The sequence below is a fragment of the Electrona antarctica genome (genome assembly GCF_951216825.1).
Source record: "Electrona antarctica genome assembly, chromosome: 10".
NCBI lineage: Eukaryota > Metazoa > Chordata > Actinopteri > Myctophiformes > Myctophidae > Electrona > Electrona antarctica.
In genome coordinates this window covers 53,872,893-53,899,358 of record NC_136791.1, presented here as the reverse complement: position 1 = coordinate 53,899,358, position 26,466 = coordinate 53,872,893, and the positions used below count along the sequence as shown (strand labels likewise).

The following is a 26,466-nucleotide window of genomic DNA, read 5'->3' as shown; positions in this document are numbered from 1 at the left end:
TTCCTAATTTCATTCCTAGCAGTGATAAATGTGACGGCTGAAATCAATCTGGCACGCCCTATGAAATCAAGCCTCGCCCTCGTTTTTGCGACATGAACAACTGCAATACGACCTGGAAACCATGGTTACAGGAAAAAAAAGTTTAACTCGCTTGCCTAAGTTGCCTTGCTGCCCCCTCCCATACACACACACACAGACGCACGCACGCACGCACACGCAACTTGTTGTATCTTAAATAAATAAACCTGCATGAATTAAATAAAGCTGTAGGACTACCCTGTCTGTTTCTCCTCTCGCCTCACCCCCCCCCCGCACGCACGCACGCACATATCGCAATTTGCAAGCAACTGTCACTGTGTTGTTAGTTGTATATTAAATTATTAAAGTCTTTATTCATTTAATATACAACAAGATATATTAGTGAACGAAAACCTGAACCTGTGAACCATGAATTATATAACCAATAGGCGCGCACACACGCTGCTGTTTTGTCTGTCTCTCTATCACTGTGGTCCGTCCGTGACACCGTGACCAATTGACCATACACGTCCGACAGTTTATTTAAATTGCCTCGCTGTCAACTGTCAATTATATGAATATTGCAGCCAAAACCGTAGCCTCATGTGGCACTGGACAGTGCTGGTGGTGGGCTGCAGGCTGGCTTAGCCTATCTCCGATGCGTTCCCACTTGCGCTGGCACGGCACATTTGGCATTCGAGCGACGCGTCGGGTTTATTAAACGAGGAGGAGATTGCACATACTGTAACTCCAGAAAGACATCGGCCTGCTGTAGATTAGGCTACAGTAGGCTACACATGTTGGGACTCTCCGCGCTGCAGCACTGCACAGTGCACTATACTCTCCAACGTCCCGTCATGGAAATATTTCAGCACAGACAGCCCAAATCCTCGCATGTAGGCCTATGTGCTCATCATGCAAAACACTGTTTAAATGGCTTACGCATCTAACTTGCAACATTGTTTTTAAATGCGCGATTTTAATTGCTTGCTTGTAAAGTTGGAAATCTCCTACTAATTTCATATGACACAAAGACACATCGTTGATGTATTCCTTTACTTTTTTTTTTCTTTTTTACATTACATTACATTTTTTACATTTTAGGAGTGAATACATATGTTTCGATTCCTGTGACAGCCTCTCAGCTGGTCAAACAATGCTGCTCCGCTGTTCTACGACAGAAAAACAGGTGAGGACAAAGCGTACGACAGCTCCCGACCAGACGTGAGTTTTGTCTTGGCACAAGATCATTTTCAATCTTTGGCGCAAATCGTAAATGCCGAAAATTGCGGTAATTTCGGCGTACACCCATATTTTGGCGTACGCACGGTTGATAAATGAGGGCCTAAGAGCTGGTGGTTCAAAAGGCTGTTGTCATGGTTACGGTGTACCCACAGGCTATGGGATTGGGCTAAACTGCTACGAAAACCACTGTTGCCATGTCCGCTTATTATAAGCGATATTGGGCTTCATTTTCTGGGGCTTTGCTTGTTTCTATGGTTGTTTATTTGGGCTTCATAATGTTGTTTAAACCAGTTTTCTCAAACGTTTTCAAGCCAATGACCACCAAATAATCTGCAGACTTTACCACTACCAGGGACCACTCCACACCCGTCCACCCCTCTTTCACCATACAAGGATTTCTTTGAAAATAGCGTAGATTGGTTGCTTGTTTCTCTCTCAAAATCTGCCAACACTGGTGATAACGTTAGTACGCAGATGGATCTATGAGATGGATAAGTGCAATGATGAATGAAGTGAACGTCGTGTTATTACTTAGCAGCAGCACAACAAGCCTAATAGCTGTCTGAAAAACAACATAAACTTCTCTTATCACTCATCAGGTAATGACACGGTCATGCCACGGTAGCACTAGCGTTCAAATCGCCCAACACCTTGGTAAAAGCGCCCAGGCCAGCTCAGCCGACCCACTAACTGTCCGTTTGCTGTGTGTGTGATGCATCGTTCACTGCTCACAAACTATAAGTCAAACATTTACTTGTTTCGCTCAGTCAGATGATGTGGAGCTGGAGCAGGACTTCTTCTTTCTAGAAGTTAACACGATGCTGTGATTAAAGGAAGGAACGGAAAACAACGTTTTTTTTGCAGCTTTTTGTGGTGATTTCGCTCTGAAATAATAATAACAAAAATGAGTAGGTAAGTCTTGGAAAATATGTGTACTGTTTAGTACCTCGATGATAGCTTAAGCTAATAAGTTGTTTACAACAACAATGAGTTCAAAACTTCATGACATGTCGGGAAAATAAAGACTCGTCTCGTAGATGAATTTGATCGATTTTGACATGTTCATATCTACGAGAGATGTTAGCGCTCTCGCCCCTGTGGTCACTGCGGGGACACCAGCGTCCTTTAGCTCCGAACATGTACAAACTGCAAAAATATAAGATGCTTACCCTGTTGCCCCAAACGTCAGAGAGGCCTACGGGGTGCTTGTATAATGTATTAGTCCGTAGTTCTCAATATAGAAGTGTTTAAATCCCGTCTGTGACCGATATTCTGTCGGGATCCAGTTCTCAATGGGCGTTAGTGCATCCGGTGAAAGCCGGAATTACGCTCAATGTAAACGGGAAGTAAACAAGGGGGGAAATTGCGTTCGACCACAGTCGAGATTAAAGCACTTCTTTATAGACAACTATGGACTAATACATTGCGCAAACACGCCGCTCGTCTTCTTAACATGTAGGGCAAGCGGATAAGCACCTTTATAATTTGCATTCGTACATGTTCTGAGCGCTGCGGGCTTTACTTGTGACCGTGCAGTGACCACAGCAAAACATTACGGGTTGCAACATTTCCCGATGCACAAGGAATGTTTGGCCATAGGTCAGGGCGTGGTGTTCCAATTAATTAGTTGGAGGGTAATGTGATTGTGATGTGAATCATGCATGATGAGAGAGATAGAGGGGTAGGGATTTGGTATGGACTAGTATATTAATAATAATAATGAACTATCTTATCATTTATCTTATCATTATTTCTCTTAGACATATCCAGTATTTCCTTTCTCTTTTAATGTTCTTCTCTTATACTCTTTTCAATACAGTAGCAAATTACTTAAAAAAAAAAATCAATTATATTACAAAGATCCTGTATTTTCTTCTCTTTTTTACGCGCCCTCTGTTTGCACCATGATTCAAATTGCGATTTTATCGTGATGTAAATTGTTACCAGTTTTTAATCGATTTTCGATTCATGATATATCGTTACATGCCTAACTGTGTATGCATGGTTTAAAGTCGTCAGTCGCCACGACTGATTGCAGTCATTTGGATTCCATAGACGCCAGCATGTATCCTAAGGAAGCATGTAGTGCAGCGAGAATAGCCGATCTACAAGCTCTCAATGCGTCATGCATTGAGAGCTTGTAGACAGGCTATTTTCGGTTATTATTTTTTACGATTTAGAGCATTTGATTCATTGAATGTTTTTATTTCACAGTATGAAGAATGGGTACATTTCAGACGAAAGCACAAGTCAATACAAAAACGGTTACTCTGTGGACCATCCATGATTAAGCATTACACTTATTTACAACAGGGTCCACCTTTTTCAATTCATCAGAACGACGTACAAATATACACTTCTATAAAAAACAGGAAATCAACATATAAAGAAAGGAAACGAGCCCAAAATGACATTTTTTTACCAGCCACACACACACACACACACACACACACACACACACACACACACACACAGCAGTATGTAGAACAGCAGAAACAATATTACTAAAACATCATCATTTTACATATACCTGTAGAGGGTATGCGCGTGACATCATCATACCCGGAAGTTATGAAGAACGCCTAACTGTTAGTGGCAAAAAAAACTACTTTCTGGCGTTGACGGTCCATACATCCAAACAGAAAAGTCCTATCACTTTATGCATGCACATACCCTCTATTGTGTTGATTGTTTAGCAAAACGGTGCTAGTGTGGGTGGGGCCTTTCGCACCGTTTCACAAATGGCACATTTTGGCATTTTATTCCAGCGGTGACATTTCATTTAGCTTTAATCCACGCATTGTTTGTTTGTCTCCACACTACAGGCTCAGCATCGGGTGTGCGTACTCGTTCACATACAACCTGTTCCAGTTCTGTGGACACACATGGCTGCTGGCAAACATGACCGCCAGGATCCTCTCCTTTGGTCGAGGTGAGACATTCTTCCTTGGGACACACTTACTGGTATTTCGGGGGAATCTGTATCTAGACAGGCAGTCATAGAGGTAGGAAGGTTTGGGACATATCTAGACAGGCAGTCATAGAGGTAGGAAGGTTTGGGACATATCTAGACAGGCAGTCAGGGACATATCTAGGCAGGCAGTCAGAGGTAGGAAGGTCTGGGACATATCTAGACAGGCAGTCAGGGACATATCTAGGCAGGCAGTCAGAGGTAGGAAGGTTTGGGACATATCTAGACAGGCAGTCATAGAGGTAGGAAGGTTTGGGACATATCTAGACAGGCAGTCAGGGACATATCTAGGCAGGCAGTCAATGGAGGTAGGAAGGTTTGGGACTATGCAGGTAGTCATGGAGGTAGTTAGGTGCGAGACTATTGAGAGCTTTACAGACATGTAGTGTTCCTGGTTCAGAACAACAAAACCGTCATAGGTGAAGGCGCTCTCTACTCAGGGAGTCAAGTTGAGTCTCTGTAGCTGATGGGTGCAGATTCTTGAAGATCAATGGAAAAAGGGGAATATCCATCCATCTTCAACCGCTTATCCGTAGTCGGGTCGCGGGGGCAACAGCTCCACCAGAGTGCTCCAGACTTCCCTCTCCAGAGCAACATTAGTGACTTCCTCCTGGGGGATTCCGAGACATTCCAAGGCCAGTGAGTCGATGTGTTTCCTCCAACTGCGCCTTGGTCTGCCCCGGGGTCTCCTCCCAGTGGGACGTGCGTCGAGGACCTCCCTAGGGAGGCGCCCGAGAGGCATCCTAACCAGATGCCCGAACCACCTCAGCTGGCTCCTTTCCAGGCGAAGGAGCAGCGGTTCTACTCAGAGTCTCTCTCGTGTGACTGAACTTCTCACCCTATCTCTAAGGGAGATGCCAGCCACCCGTCGAAAGAAAACTCATTTTGGCCGCTTGTATTCGCGACTCTCTTAATAAAGTTTGAGTTTCTTTATTTCATCACGAGCAGTCTAGAGAAACAAACGCGTTTCGGGCACGCAGGCCGTGTTCCTGGTTCATTCATGTTGTTGTTGTCGTTGTTTTGCAGGCGCGTTGGCAGACACCTTCTATGCCGTCGGGGTGGTGATGACTCTCTGCCAGATGCTGTCCGTGCTGGAGCTGTTCCACATCGCTGACGAGATCGAGCAGAGCAGGCTCATACCTCGCCTGGTCCAAGTGTGTATTGATCTGTGTAAAACCCTGTCCTCCTTAAGAGCCTGGTCCAAGTGTGTATGGTCTATACCCTGTCCTCCTTAAGAGACAGTCTTTAAAGCCTGGTCCAAGTGTGTATGGTCTATACCCTGCCCTCCTTAAGAGACAGTCTTTAAAGCCTGGTCCAAGTGTGTATGGTCTATACCCTGTCCTCCTTAAGAGACAGTCTTTAAAGCCTGGTCCAAGTGTGTATGGTCTATACCCTGTCCTCCTTAAGAGACAGTCTTTAAAGCCTGGTCCAAGTGTGTATGGTCTATACCCTGTCCTCCTTAAGAGACAGTCTTTAAAGCCTGGTCCAAGTGTGTATGGTCTATACCCTGTCCTCCTTAAGAGACAGTCTTTAAAGCCTGGTCCAAGTGTGTATGGTCTATACCCTGTCCTCCTTAAGAGACAGTCTTTAAAGCCTGGTCCAAGTGTGTATGGTCTATACCCTGTCCTCCTTAAGAGACAGTCTTTAAAGCCTGGTCCAAGTGTGTATGGTCTATACCCTGTCCTCCTTAAGAGACAGTCTTTAAAGCCTGGTCCAAGTGTGTATGGTCTATACCCTGTCCTCCTTAAGAGACAGTCTTTAAAGCCTGGTCCAAGTGTGTATGGTCTATACCCTGTCCTCCTTAAGAGACAGTCTTTAAAGCCTGGTCCAAGTGTGTATGGTCTATACCCTGTCCTCCTTAAGAGACAGTCTTTAAAGCCTGGTCCAAGTGTGTATGGTCTATACCCTGTCCTCCTTAAGAGACAGTCTTTAAAGCCTGGTCCAAGTGTGTATGGTCTATACCCTGTCCTCCTTAAGAGACAGTCTTTAAAGCCTGGTCCAAGTGTGTATGGTCTATACCCTGTCCTCCTTAAGAGACAGTCTTTAAAGCCTGGTCCAAGTGTGTATGGTCTATACCCTGTCCTCCTTAAGAGACAGTCTTTAAAGCCTGGTCCAAGTGTGTATGGTCTATACCCTGTCCTCCTTAAGAGACAGTCTTTAAAGCCTGGTCCAAGTGTGTATGGTCTATACCCTGTCCTCCTTAAGAGACAGTCTTTAAAGCCTGGTCCAAGTGTGTATGGTCTATACCCTGTCCTCCTTAAGAGACAGTCTTTAAAGCCTGGTCCAAGTGTGTATGGTCTATACCCTGTCCTCCTTAAGAGACAGTCTTTAAAGCCTGGTCCAAGTGTGTATGGTCTATACCCTGTCCTCCTTAAGAGACAGTCTTTAAAGCCTTGTCCAAGTGTGTATGGTCTATACCCTGTCCTCCTTAAGAGACAGTCTTTAAAGCCTGGTCCAAGTGTGTATGGTCTATACCCTGTCCTCCTTAAGAGACAGTCTTTAAAGCCTGGTCCAAGTGTGTATGGTCTATACCCTGTCCTCCTTAAGAGACAGTCTTTAAAGCCTGGTCCAAGTGTGATACAGCAGTGGTGGAAAAAGTACTAAATGTTTTTACTTAACCCATTTAGGCCTGATGTCGAAATTTAAAAAAAAAACTTTTTTAAAATGTATTTTTTTCTCAGTGGTTCTCAATATTTCATGTCAAGGATCCCAAAAATTATATGTAATATGCCGCCGACCCCCCCATCTGAAAATATGTTGTTCCAGGGACACCCCCCCCAGAAGCAAAGATTTGAGTTTAAAACTGAAACTCTGAAAGAATATATATTCAAAGATTTGAGGCACATTTTCACGATTTTTCAAAAATAGCAGACCTACAAGCTCGTAAGCGCGGCACTCGGTGCCACGCTATGAGCTTGTAGATCTGCTATTTTTCAATAGCTAAAATATAATGTTTAAAACACAAAGGGGTTCCCGCCCCCAAAATGGGTTAATGAATACGGTGTTGTCTTTTCCACCACGCAGGTGGTGGAGAGGAACCTGTTGCTGTTCCTGGTGATCATCGGCCTAGAAGACCTGCAGAGCAGTCCAATTGTGTGTGTCCAGTTCATGCTGTGGAACATCCTCGACCTGTTGAGGTGTGTACCCAACTCCTTACTGCTGTGGTCCACGATCCACTTTGACTGCCGCCTAGGGCATTCATTTTTACTAGTTGACTAGTTGCCTAGTTTACTAGTCGACTAGTCGACTAGTTGTTAAACCACCTTTTATGTTTAAAAAAAAAAAAACGTTTTTTTTTTTTTTTTTGGAAATACATATTTGTACATTAAAAAACTGTGTACATTGGTGACTATAACTATAATCTACCTGATATTGAGGCCTACAAAATCGGTAAAAAAAAAAAAAAAAAAAAAAAAAAAGGAACTTTTTTTTTTCTTTTTCTTATCAACTAGTCGACTAGTACCAGCAAGGTCGACTAGTGGATTTACTAGTCGACTAGTAAACTGGTCGACTAGTTGCTTAATGCCCTACTGCCGCCTAGTGGTCATTGGAGGTAGGTAGTTAGCTTGGAAATGACTGGATTACTACTCATTTTACGTCTGGTCTCCCGGCCTTGCAGACTGAGAGAGGAAGAAACGGCTAATAGTGAGCATTAGCTCACAATGTTTATCTTTCGCCAGAAACTGTAACATGGCGATCACGATGCGGTGAAAATTCACACATAGGATCCGAACATCGGATGTTTGGTCAAAACCACGGACAGCGTCGTGGTTTCAGAGAAAATGAGCGAGGGAAAATCAATTCTGTCCATTGGTCAACATTTAGTGATGTGAACATAAAGCTGAAGTCAGTGTTTTTCTAAATGGACAGTGGACCATCAATGGCCCGACATGGATTACAGTCGCCACGACAGATTTCAGTCATTTGAATTCCATAGAAGTCAGCATGTTGCACAGTGAAAATAGCCGATCTACAAGCTCTGTAGTGCTTGAGAGCTTGTAGACAGGCTATTTTAGTAGATAGGCTTAATCCATTCTGGGCAGGAAGTCGGGAACCCCTTTTGGTGTTAGCATTATGTTATGCTTTAGCTATTGAAAAATAGCAGATCTACAAGCTCATAGCGCGCCACCGAGTGGCGCGCTACGAGCTTGTAGGTCTGCTATTTTTTGAAAAATCGAAGAACGACTGACATAGAAACATAGCTTTTTCAGAAAACTGTCAGGATGTAGAAGACATTTTTAGAATCTGATCTCAGGTCAAAATGGGTTAAACGAGCCAATGAAAGCAATATGAAAAGAGAGCAACAACATGCACATCCCCAACCCTTAAGTTTGCTGAGCAACGAACAGGAAAGAACAAAATGAAACGCTCCGCACACCGAACGCTCCAAAGCGACAGATGCTTTTACACCGAGCGCTTCAATGCGAGTATGTGTCAGATGATTCTTTTATCGTACCAGAATGATCTGCGTGACGTTTGGAGCACACAGGGCTCTTCTTCACACTAAAGCGAACACGCTGGAACGCCAATCTTTATACGCAACCCACAAAAACAATCAACGCGATCACATGGAATGCAGTACAGCTGTAGACATTTTCTCACGTGACCAAAACAAGTCGGGATGGTAAAAGACATATTAAGAGTAGTCATCTTTCTGATGTATTTCAACTGCGTATGCGTATGACAATCGTGTATGTCACTTTACTATGATGACTCTTTTTAAAAGACACGTGACCAAAACAAGTTATGGTAAAAGACTCTTTTACCATCCTGAATTGTTTTGGTCATGCCCAATCAGTCACTAGCCTGCACCTGAGACGTTCCTTTTGACTGACACCAAGTTTAGAATAAGAATTGAATACCACAGAATATCAATACGAAGAAACGGTAGTAGTGGATGGAGAGAGGATTTTTGTCCAACCAAGAAACGGCAACCAATGGCTGCAAAGAGGGGGTTCGCTTAGGAAACGACGCCGGTGACACCGTTGCACAAATCACACATTAGGACACAATTATTCAGTCGGGAGATCGAAATGAAGCCCCCCCCCCACCACCAGTAACAGTGGTGGGCTGCCACTGTTGCATGCATATAGGGGAAGCACTGCATTTTAGTTCATAATATTTCTTTCCAAAGTATCGTAAAAGTATGTAATGTATGGAGTGTGTTGCCCCCTGTGTTCAGGTATCCTCACCAACTCCTCTGCGTGATGAAAATGCCCTCCTTTGGCCTGCTGTGGGCTCGCTACACTCTGTGGATCCCTCTCTACGTCGTCTCCGTCATTACAGAAGGTATGACGCGCCGTTAGACTGCGCATGCATGCGCCGTTAGACTGCGCATGCATGCGCCGTTAGACTGCGAATGCATGCGCCGTTAGACTGCGAATGCATGCGCCGTTAGACTGCGCATGCATGCGCCGTTAGACTGCGAATGCATGCGCCGTTAGACTGCGAATGCATGTGCCGTTAGACTGCGAATGCATGCGCCGTTAGACTGCGAATGCATGCGCCGTTAGACTGCGAATGCATGCGCCGTTAGACTGCGAATGCATGCGCCGTTAGACTGCGAATGCATGCGCCGTTAGACTGCGCGTGCATGCGCCAGGCAGGGAATTAATTGACTGCATATTCATTTAACCCATTTTGGACTGAGGTCGATTAAAAAAAGGCTTCTAAATCCTAACTTTTTTTCTGAAAAACCCATGTTTCTATGTCAGTGGTGCTCAACCTTTTTCATGTCAAGGACCCTCAGAATTATCTCTATTGGGCCACGGACCCCCATCTCAAAATATGTAGTTCCAGGGACCCCCCCAGAAGCGAATATTTTAGTTAAAAATGTTTGCTCTGAAATATATATTCAAAGATTTGCGCCACATTCTCACGACTTTTCAAAAATAGCAGACCTATGAGCTTGTAGATCTGCTATTTTTCAATAGCTAAATTATAACATGTTTAAAACACCAAAAGGGGTTCCCGCCCAAAATGGGTTAAAGCAATACTTTTACCCCATCATTACTTTTTCATTGTCAATTACTCACCCTGTGAAGCCTTGGGATTCACGGAGATGTTTTAGTTTTTCTCGCCTTCCTTCCTTCACGGCGAATGGATGATCCAAAAACTACGAGAAATGCCTGATGAATCAAATGATATAGGATTAGAACAGGATTTAACGGCAGCAAAACAATGGCAAAATGTACTACTACTGGCCTGGGCCATGGCTCAGTGGTCCAGGCACCCAGTCTGGCAGTGTGCCGCGGGTTCGACTCCCGATCCCGACGGCCTTTACTGCATGTCTTCCCCCATCTCTCTCCCCATTTCCTGTCAGCCTACTGTCTGTCCCTCCATAAAATATATAAAATAAAAGGTGAAAGCCACAAAAAAAAAAACGTTTAAAAAATGTACTACTGCTAAACTAGAAAACACACATTTTCACTCAAACGTCAAACGCCGCTGACCCTCATCTGAAAAAATGTAGTTCCAGGAGCCCAGAAGCAAAGATTTGACCTAAAAACGTTCGCTGTGAAAGAATATATATTCGAAATTTGAGTTTTCAAAAATAGCAGACCTACAAGCTCGTAGCGCGCCACTCGGTGGCGCGCGATGAGCTTGTAGATCTGCTATTTTTCAATAGCTAAAGTATAACAAAATGCTTAGTTAAAACACCAAAAGGGGTTCCCGCCCAGAATGGGTTAACACACTTAGGATAAATAGGATCATGCACTAAGGTAGGAGCGAGCCTACGCACTCAGCATTTGTGCACAAAACGTCGTTTATCCAAGTTATCCAAAGTTTCAGTGAAAAATGCGTTTGTTTTGGAAGTGCAGATAGATATGACTGGATAGAGTGCACTTGGATTATACTGTGAGAGCTGTGTTGTGTTTAGTTTTGCTGTGTTGTTCATCCTGGAAGCCCTATTTTTCTTCAAGTGAAGTTTGACTCTGTTCCACAAGGTGCGTTTCCATAAAGCCGTTTCTTTGCGCATTAAGGCTCTTGCGCAAAATCTCCTGGATGGAAACACATCAACATGCGAATAAGTCTCCATTTTTCGCAAAAACACTTTTTCGCTTGGAGGTTGCGGATTTAGGCTTTTTCGAAAAAAGGGAAATGCGCAAATAGTGTATGGAAACACTTGCGGAAAAGGTTTTTAATTAGAAAGCATTGAACTCGCATTATATCGCTTTTGAACAGTTGGAAAATAAAATAAAACAACGATGGGGACTCGGGAGGCAGTGGAGTGAACGGTGCATGGGATGGTGGACAGAGAGGGAGAGGGAGTGTCGGAGTGATGTTGTGGATACATATAAGGTCCCAATTTACTACTATACCGACCCGTCCGATTAATAATTGTGTAGCGTGTTCAAAGATCCCATATGAAGTCTGAATCCTCCCGAGTTGATCGGGGCGCTCCGATCATTTTGATATCTGGATCGCTACTGTATGGATGCAAGACACACACACACACACATGCACACACACACACACACACACACACACACACACACACACACACACACACACACACACGTGGACTACGAGTAGTGTAGTAGACTAAACTTTTATATAACCTAGCTGCCTGGGTCCCTACTCCCTGCAGGCTATTCGATTTCGATCCATGCATATGCTTCATCTATTCTTATTTATTTAATATTTATATTCATTGCATAAGATAAGCAACCTAAACGTGTAGGCTATAGGCTATATAGCCGATGAAACAAGTTATTCACAACTGTTTGCAGCTGCAATCAATCAATTTACAGTATAAACGACCAGTATGCTCCAATTGAGTCCCGTGACATATAGGACATGTGTGCCCCGAATATATTAAGACAAGCATTACACAACAAATCGTTCTTTGTACGTTCTTTGACTGTAGGTGTCGTCAATACTGTGAAAGCAGCAGACGGTCGGTCAGCCGCTGACCAGGGATCAGATTACAGCGCAGTATATGGGGTCCCGTCCGTTAAACTGAGATACATACAGCATACAGCATACATACAGCGCATCAAATCAATGGTGTGAACATCGATTAGGACTACTTTACATGAGCCTCACTTTACTGGCAAAACAGTGCAACCTACTGCACATTTCATGAACTTATTGCATATGCGCATTTTATCAGTTTAATGCAAACACCGACAATTCGCTTTTCTTTTTTCGACTTAATGAACATACGCTTCCTTTTTTCGCAAAGGCTTAATGGAACCGCACCTACAGATGCACATTGGAAATATAAGCTTGTAGATGGGCTATTATCACACTCTTTCTCACGTAATATTTGACAATTTGGCCAAAAAAGTAATTCAATTGTAACGCGCCACCGAGTGGTGCGCTACGAGCTTGTAGGTCTGCTTTTTTTGAAAAATCGAAGAACGACTGACATACATAGCTTTTTCATAAAACTGTCAGGATGTAGAAGACATTTTTAGAATCTGATCTCAGGTCAAAATGGGTTAAATACAGTACTTCTTCTCCAAATCTTCTTAGTTACTTTCCACCACTGCAAATGACCCCCCCCCCCCCCCCCCCCCCCCCCCCCCAAAAAAAACATATTTGAACCGGGGACCCCTAAAATAATCATATTTGAACTGGGGGATGACCCCCCCCACACACACACACACAAAATATATAGCTCGGGGCTGGGCAACTTTGACGATCTACAAGCTCAAAACACGTCGCGCTGCGACACGTTTTGAGCTTGTAGATCGGCTATTTTTGCTATATTCGAATTGAAATCTTGAATTTGTGCTAAAATTAACATTTTTATGTCATTTAAAATGCCTTTAATTATACTTGTGTTGAAGCAATGAGCTACTAATTTAGACTGAAGTAATAACAGCGGGTCATGTTTGCATGTTGTGGAATAGTAACAGCTGAAACCAATATTATATCAGTATTCTGACATTAACCTGAGGGCCACATTAAGTGAAGGTGGGGGCCCACCCCTGATATAGCTTGTTGCTTAGCAGAAAAGGAAACGACACAATAAAAATGTAAAGATAGCCTATTTTAAAATGGCAGCTAGCTTCCTTACTTGGATTCCGGTGTAGTGTAGTTCCAGACTCCATATAGCATTCGGAGATTGTGGAATAGTTGTCTGGCTATACGCAAGACTATACGTAGCAGTAGACATTTTGTCACATCCTAACTGCTGTGCTGACATTGTGTGTGACGTGGCGTCCAGGAATCACGGTGTACCAGGCGCTGCCCTACCTGGAGTCGTCCAGCAACAGTAGCACATACACCCAGCTGAACCTGCAGCCCGAGTCCCCTGGCTTCGACCTGCACATGCTGCTGAAGATGTACCTACCCATCCTCGCCGTTGGTGAGACACGCACACTGACTCATGCACACACTGACACGCACGCGCGCACACACACACACACACACACACACACACACACACTTAACTTAACCCCTTGTGTAGGGTTAAGTTTTACATGTATTTTCTCTAGCTTTGTTTGATTGGATCAGCAGCAAATTTGAACTGGAAACACGTGACAAAGAGGGAACTGTTGTTCTATAAAGAGCCTAGATTTATTACCTCTCCATCAGGTGGAGAGGGAGAAAACAAGCATACACTTAACCGTATCACTGCCACCTGGTGGACGCAAATGCCAACGCTTGAACTGGCGACCCGGATCTACTTTGTTTTAGTGTGATCCATTTTAGATGCTAAATAGTTAGCGTCAATGCTAGCGAGCTAAAATGAGGCCATCCTTGCTCTATAAAGCGTCAATGTTCCAATCTGGATCACCGGGCAATCAGAAAAGACCTCCGAACGTCGGGCGTTTTGTCAAAACCACGGATCCGGTTTGATATCAATAATAAAGCTTATATGACGGAACGTTTTGTCACGAGCACAAGTACATACAGAGATGTTTAACTAAAGGATCATACATAGTCTGGATTTTCGGTGGTTAGGTGACCACCGAACTACAACATGACGTCACGAGCCGCGGTGAAGAGCAAACCACCGCCACCGCTCCAGCCCTTCTCTCTGTTTTTACTCACCACCGCTCAACGTTATTTCAGCTCCGGTGGTCACCTCACCACCGGAGCGGTGGTCACCTCAGCACCGAAAAACCAGACTATGAATAGGCCTTTACTTGTCGTCGCTGTCTTCTCAGGTGCTGGTGTCACAGTGTGGCAGCTGCTGAAGGAACGCAGACAGCAGTTGGACAAGTGGAACAAGAAGCATAAAAGGAAGTGACATGTAATGGTGGACATCCTCTCAACACTCTGACGCTGGAATCTATCTTTTACCCATAAAGACCGGAGGCCTATTCTACAGTACAAATGTCTTCTAAATCAATTTTCAGAAAAACCTATGTTGCCATATCAGTGGTGCTTGAACTTTGCCATTGGCGGCTTTGGCCACCGACTCCCATATCCAAATATGTGCATATGTTGCAATTTTGTACTTATTTTGTTACATGCATCCTAATGTCATTGTATAATTGTGTTTCCTTTTCTTGGTGTTCTGTGTAAAGCACATTGAATTGCCTTGTAGTTGAAATATACTAAACAAAAACCATTGCCTTGCCCCTGGTAGACCGTTATTGTCTCCACCAGGCCGAAGGCATGGGGAGAGAGTATGTTTTGCACTCCGTCCGTGTGTCCGTCCGTCCTTCCGTCCGTCCGTCCTTCCGTCCGTTACCAGCTAATCTCCGGCACCGTTAACCCGGTCGATGCCAAACTTTGCACACACACTCCCTGGATGCCAACGATGAACCTCTGCCCCACATTTTCCAGAACGGCCTGTTATAGCGCCACCATGAGGCAGCTTTTCACATGTTTTACCTAAAACTGCACCGATCTGCGAGAAACGTTGCATGCACACTCCCTAGAGGCCAAGGACAAACCTTTGACCTGCATTTTCCGCATCTGCCTTTTATAGCGCCACCAGGAGGCCGACTTTTGTAAAACACATTTTTTGATATTACTCCTCCAGATTCTGTCCAAAAATCTCACAAATCGTTACACAGTATCTCTATGGTCATGTGCTCAAGTCGGATCTGTCCGATATTTCATATTCCATCCTAATTGGCTATAATTAGCTTTCACAGTTTGCAAGATTGCCCCGTTTTGAACAAAAGCCTCAAATCATGAACGCAGCATGCAATTTACGTGAAATCTTTCACACATTTTCTTACTAGGCTGAGGAATATATCCCACCCTTTTCACATTGGCCTGTTATAGCGCCACCAACAGGTTGATTTTTGCAAAACACATTTTTGGAACAAAATGCCTCAAAAACATGTTTATATTAATCCTAAACATTTTGCCAAACATCTCACACAGTCCTATCCTCCTGGTGGAGACCTGTGCCCAGAAGGGCACTTTTTCTAGTTAAAACTGTATTTAGTTGTTGTGACAGTATGTTGAAGAATGTATGATGTACATTTTTGGGGGGAGTTTGACATTCGGCTCAAGACACAGACATACTCAAATACTAAAACTAAAACATTGACATCTGGTCACGACGTAGGTGTGAGGGCCGCGTAGTGGCCCAAACTCTAGATGTGAGGGCCAATAATCAATACTGCAGTAAAGGTCTATAGTAAAAGTCTGGAATTCTAAATGTACTTGAGTACAAAAAAAAGTACAAAAGTATTGGTATCAAAATGTACTTAAAGTACCAAAAGTAGAAAATTATCATTATGCAGAATGTCTCATTTCAAGTTTTCAAATGTAAAAAAAATCTGACAATAGCAGACAGCGAGCTTGTAGGTCTGCTATTTTTGAAAAATCGAAGAACGACTGGCATAGAAACATAGCTTTTTCAGAAAACTGTCAGGATGTAGAAGACATTTTGAGAATCTGATCTCAGGTCAAAATGGGTTAACCATTGCTTTGTGTACATTTATGGAGAAGTATGGAGGGTGTTAGAAAACTACAAACATCATCAATCAAAATAACTTATTATGAATGAATTATATTTTCAGATTAGGCATGCAGTCTATAGGGTTGGATTTACAAACCCTACACATCACATCAGCGAGTGTGGTTTAAAGTTAATTAGGCTAGTTGTGATCATAAGATTTACTGTAAACCCTATCAGTCAGTCGGTTTAAAGTTTATTTAGTTGCGATCATAAGATTTACAAACGCTACACATAAGACAGTCAGTCAGAGAGTGTGGTTTAAAGTTTAACAATATAAATTGACTGCTACAATAACCTTAATAATGGAGACAATACACCATAAATAAATACTGAAACCAGATATAATCATTAGGGAGGTGTATGCATGTACTATGTGTACCATGTAAACAATTAATTTCCATTTTCCAGCCATATCGTTGGGAAAAAAATATTTCTTTGAAAATAATTTGGGGACCCCCCCAAAATAATTTGGCGACCCCCGAGGGGTCGCGATCCACGGGTTGAGAACCCCTGATTTTGGAACAATGTTTGTTTCCTCCTCAGTTGTAAAACAACATTGACATGTTTAATCATTTGGTGTCATACTAATACACTAAAACTAATTGTTTAGTTTTAGTGTTCAGTTATATTAATACATAACATATAGTTATATTTATAAATATATACATATAAATCAAACATCAGATAATACCTGCTAGCAGTGTGGCTTGTTTCAAAGTCGGAACAAACCAGCCGCTCCCGCTCTGCCCCAGACCAGCACCATATTACAAAGCAAGCAACAAAACCTGTGTGTGTGTGTGTGTGTGTGTGTGTGTGTGTGTGTGTGTGTGTGTGTGTGTGTGTGTGTCTGTCAGGAGTCAGGACCAGTGGTGGAAAGTACATTTTGCTCAAGTAGCCTACTGTAAAATGTTTTTTTTTTTTTTAATTTCCACTTTTCTATATACACTGTTACTTCTACTCCACATCTCAGAGGCAAATATTGTACTTATATTCAACTACAATGACTAGTTAGTTACTTTTAATTATTATTGCAAAACATATATTAACCGCTTCAGCCCTATTTTATACATTTCATACAAGTCATCTGTGACTGTGACATAACTTACTGGTAAATCATTTTGAAAGTAGCTCTCACGTCATAAAAGTGTGGTCACCCCTGGACTAGGGTACCTACCCTAGGGGTATTCTCTCTAATTATTTTTATCCCACAATATTTGTAACCCAATGTAACCCGGTGCCAATGTCTAAGCCGTAACCCTGGGCGATACTCTCCCTCTGCCAACCTGGGGAGAGCCCTGGACTGAGCTCATGCTTTAGCTTGTAGATCTACTATTTCCACTATTTAGATGTTTTTGAGGGGTATACCCAGGGCCGGATTAACACCTCTGAGGGCCCCTGGGCACTGAAGCTCGAATGGCCCCCCTTCACGCGTGCGCAACATTTTTGCTGTTTTGGAGCCGTTTTGGGGCAGTTTTATGCCGTTATATTGGCCTATTTCCGGTCGCCTACCCCCCCCAGAGTGACAGCCAATCTAGCGCATTGTTGCTGCTTTACACACAATTGCACTTTTCAGCTGCCCTTCTCACCAACAATAAAACACTAATCTTTTTAGACACCATTTATTTCATTCGGATTAGCAGGGAAATGTTCTGTGGAGCTAAAAAAAAAAAAGGAAAAAAAATGTATATATATTTTTTTTAGGGGCCCCTGGTGCCCAAGGGCCCCTGGGCACGTGCCCAAAGTGCCCATATGGTAGATCCGGCCCTGTTTCTTATTGTTCTCCTATTGTTCTTTCCTCTCTAGTGTTCACCACTGCTGCTTTTCATACTGAACAAACTACCTGTTTTCTGTGCCTCTCCTCCCAAATCAGCACCACCAGCTGCTGACTCATGAGCAGTGATTGACACCAATTAGGGGTTTTGACAGCACAAAAGGTTGAATCTAATTGATAATGGTTAACAATAGTTTTCTACCCAATGAATGACAGGTGATGTGATGTCTCGCCTGCCTGATTAGAACACGTCCATGTTCATCTGTTGCATACTATACAAGTCTACACATTTTCACTTGTGAAAATCCCAAAGTACTATATTTTACCAATGCATTCAATACATTTAGATTTTCATTAGATTTAAGTAAAACGTTCTTATCCGATATTCAAAGTGAAACGTGTTTCACGTTTCCCACTGAGCCTTTTTGTAGTCTAATAGACGTCTAAATGGTAAAAGAAAATGTCTAAAAACTGGGGTAAAAATTAAAAAAAACTTTCATTTTTAGACAATTTTTACCCCATCATTTAGAAAATTGCTCAGTGGGTTGCTTTAATCCATTTTGGGGTGGGGAACCCCTTTTGGTGTTTTAAATATTATGTTATAATTTAGATCTACGGTGGCGCGCTACGAGCTTGTAGATCTGCTATTTAAAACCTTTGCTTCTGTAGAACGCCACAACGGTAAGGCCTTCCGGTCTGATTTACGGATATGTTATAGAGCTCCACGAGACGCACGCGTGGAACTGTAGTACGTCCTCGGGCGACCTTTCTAGTCGACATGGCGTGCGCGAAGGTTCCACTACACCGAGTGGCGCGCTACGAGCTTGTAGATCTGCTATTTAAAACCTTTGCTTCTGTAGAACGCCACAACGGTAAGGCCTTCCGGTCTGATTTACGGATATGTTATAGAGCTCCACGAGACGCACGCGTGGAACTGTAGTACGTCCTCGGGCGACCTTTCTAGTCGACATGGCGCGCGCGAACGTTCCACTACACCGAGTGGCGCGCTACGAGCTTGTAGATCTGCTATTTAAAACCTTTGCTTCTGTAGAACGCCACAACGGTAAGGCCTTCCGGTCTGATTTACGGATATGTTATAGAGCTCCACGAGACGCACGCGTGGAACTGTAGTACGTCCTCGGGCGACCTTTCTAGTCGACATGGCGTGCGCGAACGTTCCACTACACCGAGTGGCGCGCTACGAGCTTGTAGATCTGCTATTTAAAACCTTTGCTTCTGTAGAACGCCACAACGGTAAGGCCTTCCGGTCTGATTTATGGATATGTTATAGAGCTCCACGAGACGCACGCGTGGAACTGTAGTACGTCCTCGGGCGACCTTTCTAGTCGACATGGCGTGCGCGAACGTTCCACTACACCGAGTGGCGCGCTACGAGCTTGTAGATCTGCTATTTAAAACCTTTGCTTCTGTAGAACGCCACAACGGTAAGGCCTTCCGGTCTGATTTACGGATATGTTATAGAGCTCCACGAGACGCACGCGTGGAACTGTAGTACGTCCTCGGGCGACCTTTCTAGTCGACATGGCGCGCGCGAACGTTCCACTACACCGAGTGGCGCGCTACGAGCTTGTAGATCTGCTATTTAAAACCTTTGCTTCTGTAGAACGCCACAACGGTAAGGCCTTCCGGTCTGATTTACGGATATGTTATAGAGCTCCACGAGACGCACGCGTGGAACTGTAGTACGTCCTCGGGCGACCTTTCTAGTCGACATGGCGCGCGCGAACGTTCCACTACACCGAGTGGCGCGCTACGAGCTTGTAGATCTGCTATTTAAAACCTTTGCTTCTGTAGAACGCCACAACGGTAAGGCCTTCCGGTCTGATTTACGGATATGTTATAGAGCTCCACGAGACGCACGCGTGGAACTGTAGTACGTCCTCGGGCGACCTTTCTAGTCGACATGGCGTGCGCGAACGTTCCACTACACCGAGTGGCGCGCTACGAGCTTGTAGATCTGCTATTTAAAACCTTTGCTTCTGTAGAACGCCACAACGGTAAGGCCTTCCGGTCTGATTTATGGATATGTTATAGAGCTCCACGAGACGCACGCGTGGAACTGTAGTACGTCCTCGGGCGACCTTTCTAGTCGACATGGCGTGCGCGAACGTTCCACTACACCGAGTGGCGCGCTACGAGCTTGTAGATCTGCTATTTAAAACCTTTGCTTCTGTAGAACGCCACAACGGTAAGGCCTTCCGGTCTGATTTACGGATATGTTATAGAGCTCCACGAGACGCACGCGTGGAACTGTAGTACGTCCTCGGGCGACCTTTCTAGTCGACATGGCGCGCGCGAACGTTCCACTACACCGAGTGGCGCGCTACGAGCTTGTAGATCTGCTATTTAAAACCTTTGCTTCTGTAGAACGCCACAACGGTAAGGCCTTCCGGTCTGATTTACGGATATGTTATAGAGCTCCACGAGACGCACGCGTGGAACTGTAGTACGTCCTCGGGCGACCTTTCTAGTCGACATGGCGCGCGCGAACGTTCCACTACACCGAGTGGCGCGCTACGAGCTTGTAGATCTGCTATTTAAAACCTTTGCTTCTGTAGAACGCCACAACGGTAAGGCCTTCCGGTCTGATTTACGGATATGTTATAGAGCTCCACGAGACGCACGCGTGGAACTGTAGTACGTCCTCGGGCGACCTTTCTAGTCGACATGGCGTGCGCGAACGTTCCACTACACCGAGTGGCGCGCTACGAGCTTGTAGATCTGCTATTTAAAACCTTTGCTTCTGTAGAACGCCACAACGGTAAGGCCTTCCGGTCTGATTTATGGATATGTTATAGAGCTCCACGAGACGCACGCGTGGAACTGTAGTACGTCCTCGGGCGACCTTTCTAGTCGACATGGCGTGCGCGAACGTTCCACTACACCGAGTGGCGCGCTACGAGCTTGTAGATCTGCTATTTAAAACCTTTGCTTCTGTAGAACGCCACAACGGTAAGGCCTTCCGGTCTGATTTACGGATATGTTATAGAGCTCCACGAGACGCACGCGTGGAACTGTAGTACGTCCTCGGGCGACCTTTCTAGTCGACATGGCGCGCGCGAACGTTCCACTACACCGAGTGGCGCGCTACGAGCTTGTAGATCTGCTATTTAAAACCTTTGCTTCTGTAGAACGCCACAACGGTAAGGCCTTCCGGTCTGATTTACGGATATGTTATAGAGCTCCACGAGACGCACGCGTGGAACTGTAGTACGTCCTCGGGCGACCTTTCTAGTCGACATGGCGCGCGCGAACGTTCCACTACACCGAGTGGCGCGCTACGAGCTTGTAGATCTGCTATTTAAAACCTTTGCTTCTGTAGAACGCCACAACGGTAAGGCCTTCCGGTCTGATTTACGGATATGTTATAGAGCTCCACGAGACGCACGCGTGGAACTGTAGTACGTCCTCGGGCGACCTTTCTAGTCGACATGGCGTGCGCGAACGTTCCACTACACCGAGTGGCGCGCTACGAGCTTGTAGATCTGCTATTTAAAACCTTTGCTTCTGTAGAACGCCACAACGGTAAGGCCTTCCGGTCTGATTTATGGATATGTTATAGAGCTCCACGAGACGCACGCGTGGAACTGTAGTACGTCCTCGGGCGACCTTTCTAGTCGACATGGCGTGCGCGAACGTTCCACTACACCGAGTGGCGCGCTACGAGCTTGTAGATCTGCTATTTAAAACCTTTGCTTCTGTAGAACGCCACAACGGTAAGGCCTTCCGGTCTGATTTACGGATATGTTATAGAGCTCCACGAGACGCACGCGTGGAACTGTAGTACGTCCTCGGGCGACCTTTCTAGTCGACATGGCGCGCGCGAACGTTCCACTACACCGAGTGGCGCGCTACGAGCTTGTAGATCTGCTATTTAAAACCTTTGCTTCTGTAGAACGCCACAACGGTAAGGCCTTCCGGTCTGATTTACGGATATGTTATAGAGCTCCACGAGACGCACGCGTGGAACTGTAGTACGTCCTCGGGCGACCTTTCTAGTCGACATGGCGCGCGCGAACGTTCCACTACACCGAGTGGCGCGCTACGAGCTTGTAGGTCTGCTATTTAAAACCTTTGCTTCTGTAGAACGCCACAACGGTAAGGCCTTCCGGTCTGATTTACGGATATGTTATAGAGCTCCACGAGACGCACGCGTGGAACTGTAGTACGTCCTCGGGCGACCTTTCTAGTCGACATGGCGCGCGCGAACGTTCCACTACACCGAGTGGCGCGCTACGAGCTTGTAGATCTGCTATTTAAAACCTTTGCTTCTGTAGAACGCCACAACGGTAAGGCCTTCCGGTCTGATTTACGGATATGTTATAGAGCTCCACGAGACGCACGCGTGGAACTGTAGTACGTCCTCGGGCGACCTTTCTAGTCGACATGGCGCGCGCGAACGTTCCACTACACCGAGTGGCGCGCTACGAGCTTGTAGGTCTGCTATTTAAAACCTTTGCTTCTGTAGAACGCCACAACGGTAAGGCCTTCCGGTCTGATTTACGGATATGTTATAGAGCTCCACGAGACGCACGCGTGGAACTGTAGTACGTCCTCGGGCGACCTTTCTAGTCGACATGGCGCGCGCGAACGTTCCACTACACCGAGTGGCGCGCTACGAGCTTGTAGATCTGCTATTTAAAACCTTTGCTTCTGTAGAACGCCACAACGGTAAGGCCTTCCGGTCTGATTTACGGATATGTTATAGAGCTCCACGAGACGCACGCGTGGAACTGTAGTACGTCCTCGGGCGACCTTTCTAGTCGACATGGCGCGCGCGAACGTTCCACTACACCGAGTGGCGCGCTACGAGCTTGTAGGTCTGCTATTTAAAACCTTTGCTTCTGTAGAACGCCACAACGGTAAGGCCTTCCGGTCTGATTTACGGATATGTTATAGAGCTCCACGAGACGCACGCGTGGAACTGTAGTACGTCCTCGGGCGACCTTTCTAGTCGACATGGCGCGCGCGAACGTTCCACTACACCGAGTGGCGCGCTACGAGCTTGTAGGTCTGCTATTTAAAACCTTTGCTTCTGTAGAACGCCACAACGGTAAGGCCTTCCGGTCTGATTTACGGATATGTTATAGAGCTCCACGAGACGCACGCGTGGAACTGTAGTACGTCCTCGGGCGACCTTTCTAGTCGACATGGCGCGCGCGAACGTTCCACTACACCGAGTGGCGCGCTACGAGCTTGTAGATCTGCTATTTAAAACCTTTGCTTCTGTAGAACGCCACAACGGTAAGGCCTACCGGTCTGATTTACGGATATGTTATAGAGCTCCACGAGACGCACGCGTGGAACTGTAGTACGTCCTCGGGCGACCTTTCTAGTCGACATGGCGCGCGCGAACGTTCCACTACACCGAGTGGCGCGCTACGAGCTTGTAGGTCTGCTATTTAAAACCTTTGCTTCTGTAGAACGCCACAACGGTAAGGCCTTCCGGTCTGATTTACGGATATGTTATAGAGCTCCACGAGACGCACGCGTGGAACTGTAGTACGTCCTCGGGCGACCTTTCTAGTCGACATGGCGCGCGCGAACGTTCCACTACACCGAGTGGCGCGCTACGAGCTTGTAGATCTGCTATTTAAAACCTTTGCTTCTGTAGAACGCCACAACGGTAAGGCCTTCCGGTCTGATTTACGGATATGTTATAGAGCTCCACGAGACGCACGCGTGGAACTGTAGTACGTCCTCGGGCGACCTTTCTAGTCGACATGGCGCGCGCGAACGTTCCACTACACCGAGTGGCGCGCTACGAGCTTTTAGGTCTGCTATTTAAAACCTTTGCTTCTGTAGAACGCCACAACGGTAAGGCCTTCCGGTCTGATTTACGGATATGTTATAGAGCTCCACGAGACGCACGCGTGGAACTGTAGTACGTCCTCGGGCGACCTTTCTAGTCGACATGGCGCGCGCGAACGTTCCACTACACCGAGTGGCGCGCTACGAGCTTGTAGATCTGCTATTTAAAACCTTTGCTTCTGTAGAACGCCACAACGGTAAGGCCTTCCGGTCTGATTTACGGATATGTTATAGAGCTCCACGAGACGCACGCGTGGAACTGTAGTACGTCCTCGGGCGACCTTTCTAGTCGACATGGCGCGCGCGAACGTTCCACTACACCGAGTGGCGCGCTACGAGCTTGTAGGTCTGCTATTTAAAACCTTTGCTTCTGTAGAACGCCACAACGGTAAGGCCTTGCGGTCTGATTTTCATATGTTATAGAGCCCAGCAACACCGGCCGACACCTCCAAGGCTTCCTGGGTGATGGCGAGGAGGAGGAGGAGGGCTGCCACGTCACCTCACGGTCCAACTGTCTGTATGTACGCCTCTGCTGTGCCTGAGGGAGGCACGCGCGCACACACACGCACGCGCACACACACTCACCTGCCCAGGCCATTGATGCCAGACGACCCTCGGGCCAGGCACTGCAGCCTCAGCCTCTCCACGGGATCTGAACTCACACACAGACGTCTCTTGGCGTCCAGCGCCATCTCTCGGTCGTGCCTCGACGTCCTGGCCATGGCTGAACACACAGAGCACATTAATATAATGTGTAACATTATAGTGGATGCAGTTAGCTTAATGCTAATTCCGATTAGCATAGTTAGCTTCTTATCCATGCTACTGGTGACTGGTTTAGCACAATACAAACTCGGACTCATTACATAACATGCAAATCACACCACCACTCAATATAAAAATAAAACGTTGTCTTATAAAGCAGCATATACTTTGTTTACATTCAGACCCATGGCTTTGTACAACTACTGGCCAAAGTTGAAGTTCATATAGTTGTAAAACATTCACCATAAAAGCCAAAATCGCGACAGAGTCAGCTATTCATTCATTACTAACTATTTCACAGACCTTGATGTGACTGTTAGCTGTGATAAAGTAAAGTAAACAAAGTGATGATGAATGACACGACACGAAACACACACGTAGGATGTAGCTCTTCTCACAACATTGACGACACAGGTCGGTTCTTTATAAACGGGCATTTATTGGGCATTCTTCTCATCCCTCTGCTGTTCCATGCCGTGAGAACTATGTTCACACAAAATAATAAACACATAAACAATCAACAAATTACGTCGCAATACATAATATTGATCAAACAAAGAAATACAAAACATGTAGATTTGCGCGATGCGCAGGTGAACGTGTCCGTCAAAACACCACAATACAACACAACAAAGATAACTCTCAAATAATAATACCTCGTTGGCCGCTTGTTGTGTAAAGAGGTTCTTGATGCTTCTTGAGTTTCATACAGTCCTTTGAATGTCCTTTTGACCGTGTTTAATAACTTTAAACAGTTCAAACACACTACTCTGCTGCGAGTGTGCTTCCTTGTGCAGACCAGAGTCTGAATGAGTGAGAGAAATGTTTGTACCACCTGTGTGCAATGCCAGGCAATCATGCATCAATCAGTCAATCAATCATGGTCCAGTGTTGCTACTGACAGACAGGGAACTTGGTTCTGCCTCAGAAAGTTATCATCACATCATGTTTACATTTTTAACCTCATATGAAATCAATTATGAACCACATATTTATTATTGTATCATGACATTATTATGAATTATGCTTTATGAACTTATGACCATGAATTGTTGTATTTTAGCTATTTTAGTCTTTTTAAAGTAAGCATTTTAATAGCAGCACTTACATAGGAAGTCAGAGAAACGAATCAAAGAAAAGACCGTTATCTGCCAGTGGAATTCAGAACAGCGCCACAGCCCATCCACATGTATGTGGCAGCGGTGGCCGAACGGATAGCGGCGCGGTCTAGATACCGGAAGGTTCCCAGTTCGAATCAGCCGTCCGACACGTTAAAATTACCACCGCTGAAATGCCCTTGAACAAGGCATCAACCACTACGATGAAATGTGTTCTATGAGCAGGGCCTGGCTGGAAACAAGTTCTTGAGCTTAGCCCAGATACCCTGGGTAAATATAGATTTCATTTCATGAAGCCATATGCCTCTCCCCTCCTCTCCTCTCCTCTCTTTTTGAATGAACAGACAAAACACAAAACACAACATGTTCATTAATGTTATTCTTCACAAACTAGACATTTTATTCATATTTAGAAAATGCAGAATCCAATGGCGTCGGTCTGGGCTCTCCACGCCGTTTGCAAAGGATCTATAGAACGTCCTCGGGCGACCTTTCTAAGAGGCACGGTCTCGTTTCACTTTTTCAGCCAGGACGCTGTTAGAGTCTATGGGTCTATGACGTGTCTGCATGCACAGAGCCAAAGTGAAGGACGTTTTGTACGACTGTCGGAGGCGTACGTCCGAGACACCTAACCGTTCGTCTCGGCTGGCTCTCCGACATATCCGAACGTCGGACCGTGATGTTTTATCGTTGGCGCGTTGTCGCGCGTCAAAGTCGGCAATTTGTAGGCGTTCGTTCAAGGCTACCGCCGCGGCCGTATGTCCGTTTGGCCCGAAACCTATACGGCTGCGATCGGGGCCGCGACCCGGCCGCGGTGATGGTCTCGGATTTGTTCTGCGACTTTCGCGTCAAAGTCGCAAATTTC

General features: G+C 45.4%; 2 protein-coding genes and 1 long non-coding RNA gene across 5 annotated transcripts in view; 2 read left to right on the top strand and 1 right to left on the bottom strand.

Moving 5' to 3' along the window:
* Positions 1-26,466, top strand: part of LOC306931318 (uncharacterized protein) — a 49,603-nt gene that overhangs the window by 3,667 nt on the left and 19,470 nt on the right. The gene's annotated exons all lie outside the window — the stretch shown is intronic.
* LOC306931320 (very-long-chain (3R)-3-hydroxyacyl-CoA dehydratase 4-like) lies at positions 1,527-14,765 on the top strand. 2 transcript variants are annotated; one of them, XM_079512671.1, is made up of 7 exons: positions 1,527-1,862; positions 4,089-4,195; positions 5,261-5,388; positions 7,259-7,371; positions 9,417-9,523; positions 13,413-13,553; positions 14,359-14,765. In XM_079512671.1, exons 2-7 carry the CDS (start codon positions 4,165-4,167, stop codon positions 14,439-14,441), a joined length of 603 nt encoding a protein of 200 aa, XP_079368797.1. In that variant the 5' UTR covers positions 1,527-1,862; positions 4,089-4,164; the 3' UTR covers positions 14,442-14,765. The 2 variants fall into 2 exon arrangements, with proteins under 2 accessions (XP_079368797.1, XP_079368796.1); XM_079512670.1 differs by lacking the exon at positions 1,527-1,862 and adding an exon at positions 2,117-2,175.
* LOC306931323 lies at positions 10,270-25,265 on the bottom strand. Its single transcript, XR_013791005.1, has 3 exons — positions 25,140-25,265; positions 24,304-24,442; positions 10,270-10,362 (listed from the first exon to the last, which is right to left on the bottom strand). It is a non-coding gene; the product is annotated as an uncharacterized lncRNA (long non-coding RNA).

What these genes read in the sequence shown, in the direction of transcription:
- LOC306931320 (XM_079512670.1), top strand. An exon ending in GATCCTCTCCTTTGGTCGAG is followed by an intron (nt 4,196 to 5,260) that starts GTGAGACATTCT and finishes GTTGTTTTGCAG; the next exon opens with GCGCGTTGGCAGACACCTTC. An exon ending in CGTCTCCGTCATTACAGAAG is followed by an intron (nt 9,524 to 13,412) that starts GTATGACGCGCC and finishes CGTGGCGTCCAG; the next exon opens with GAATCACGGTGTACCAGGCG.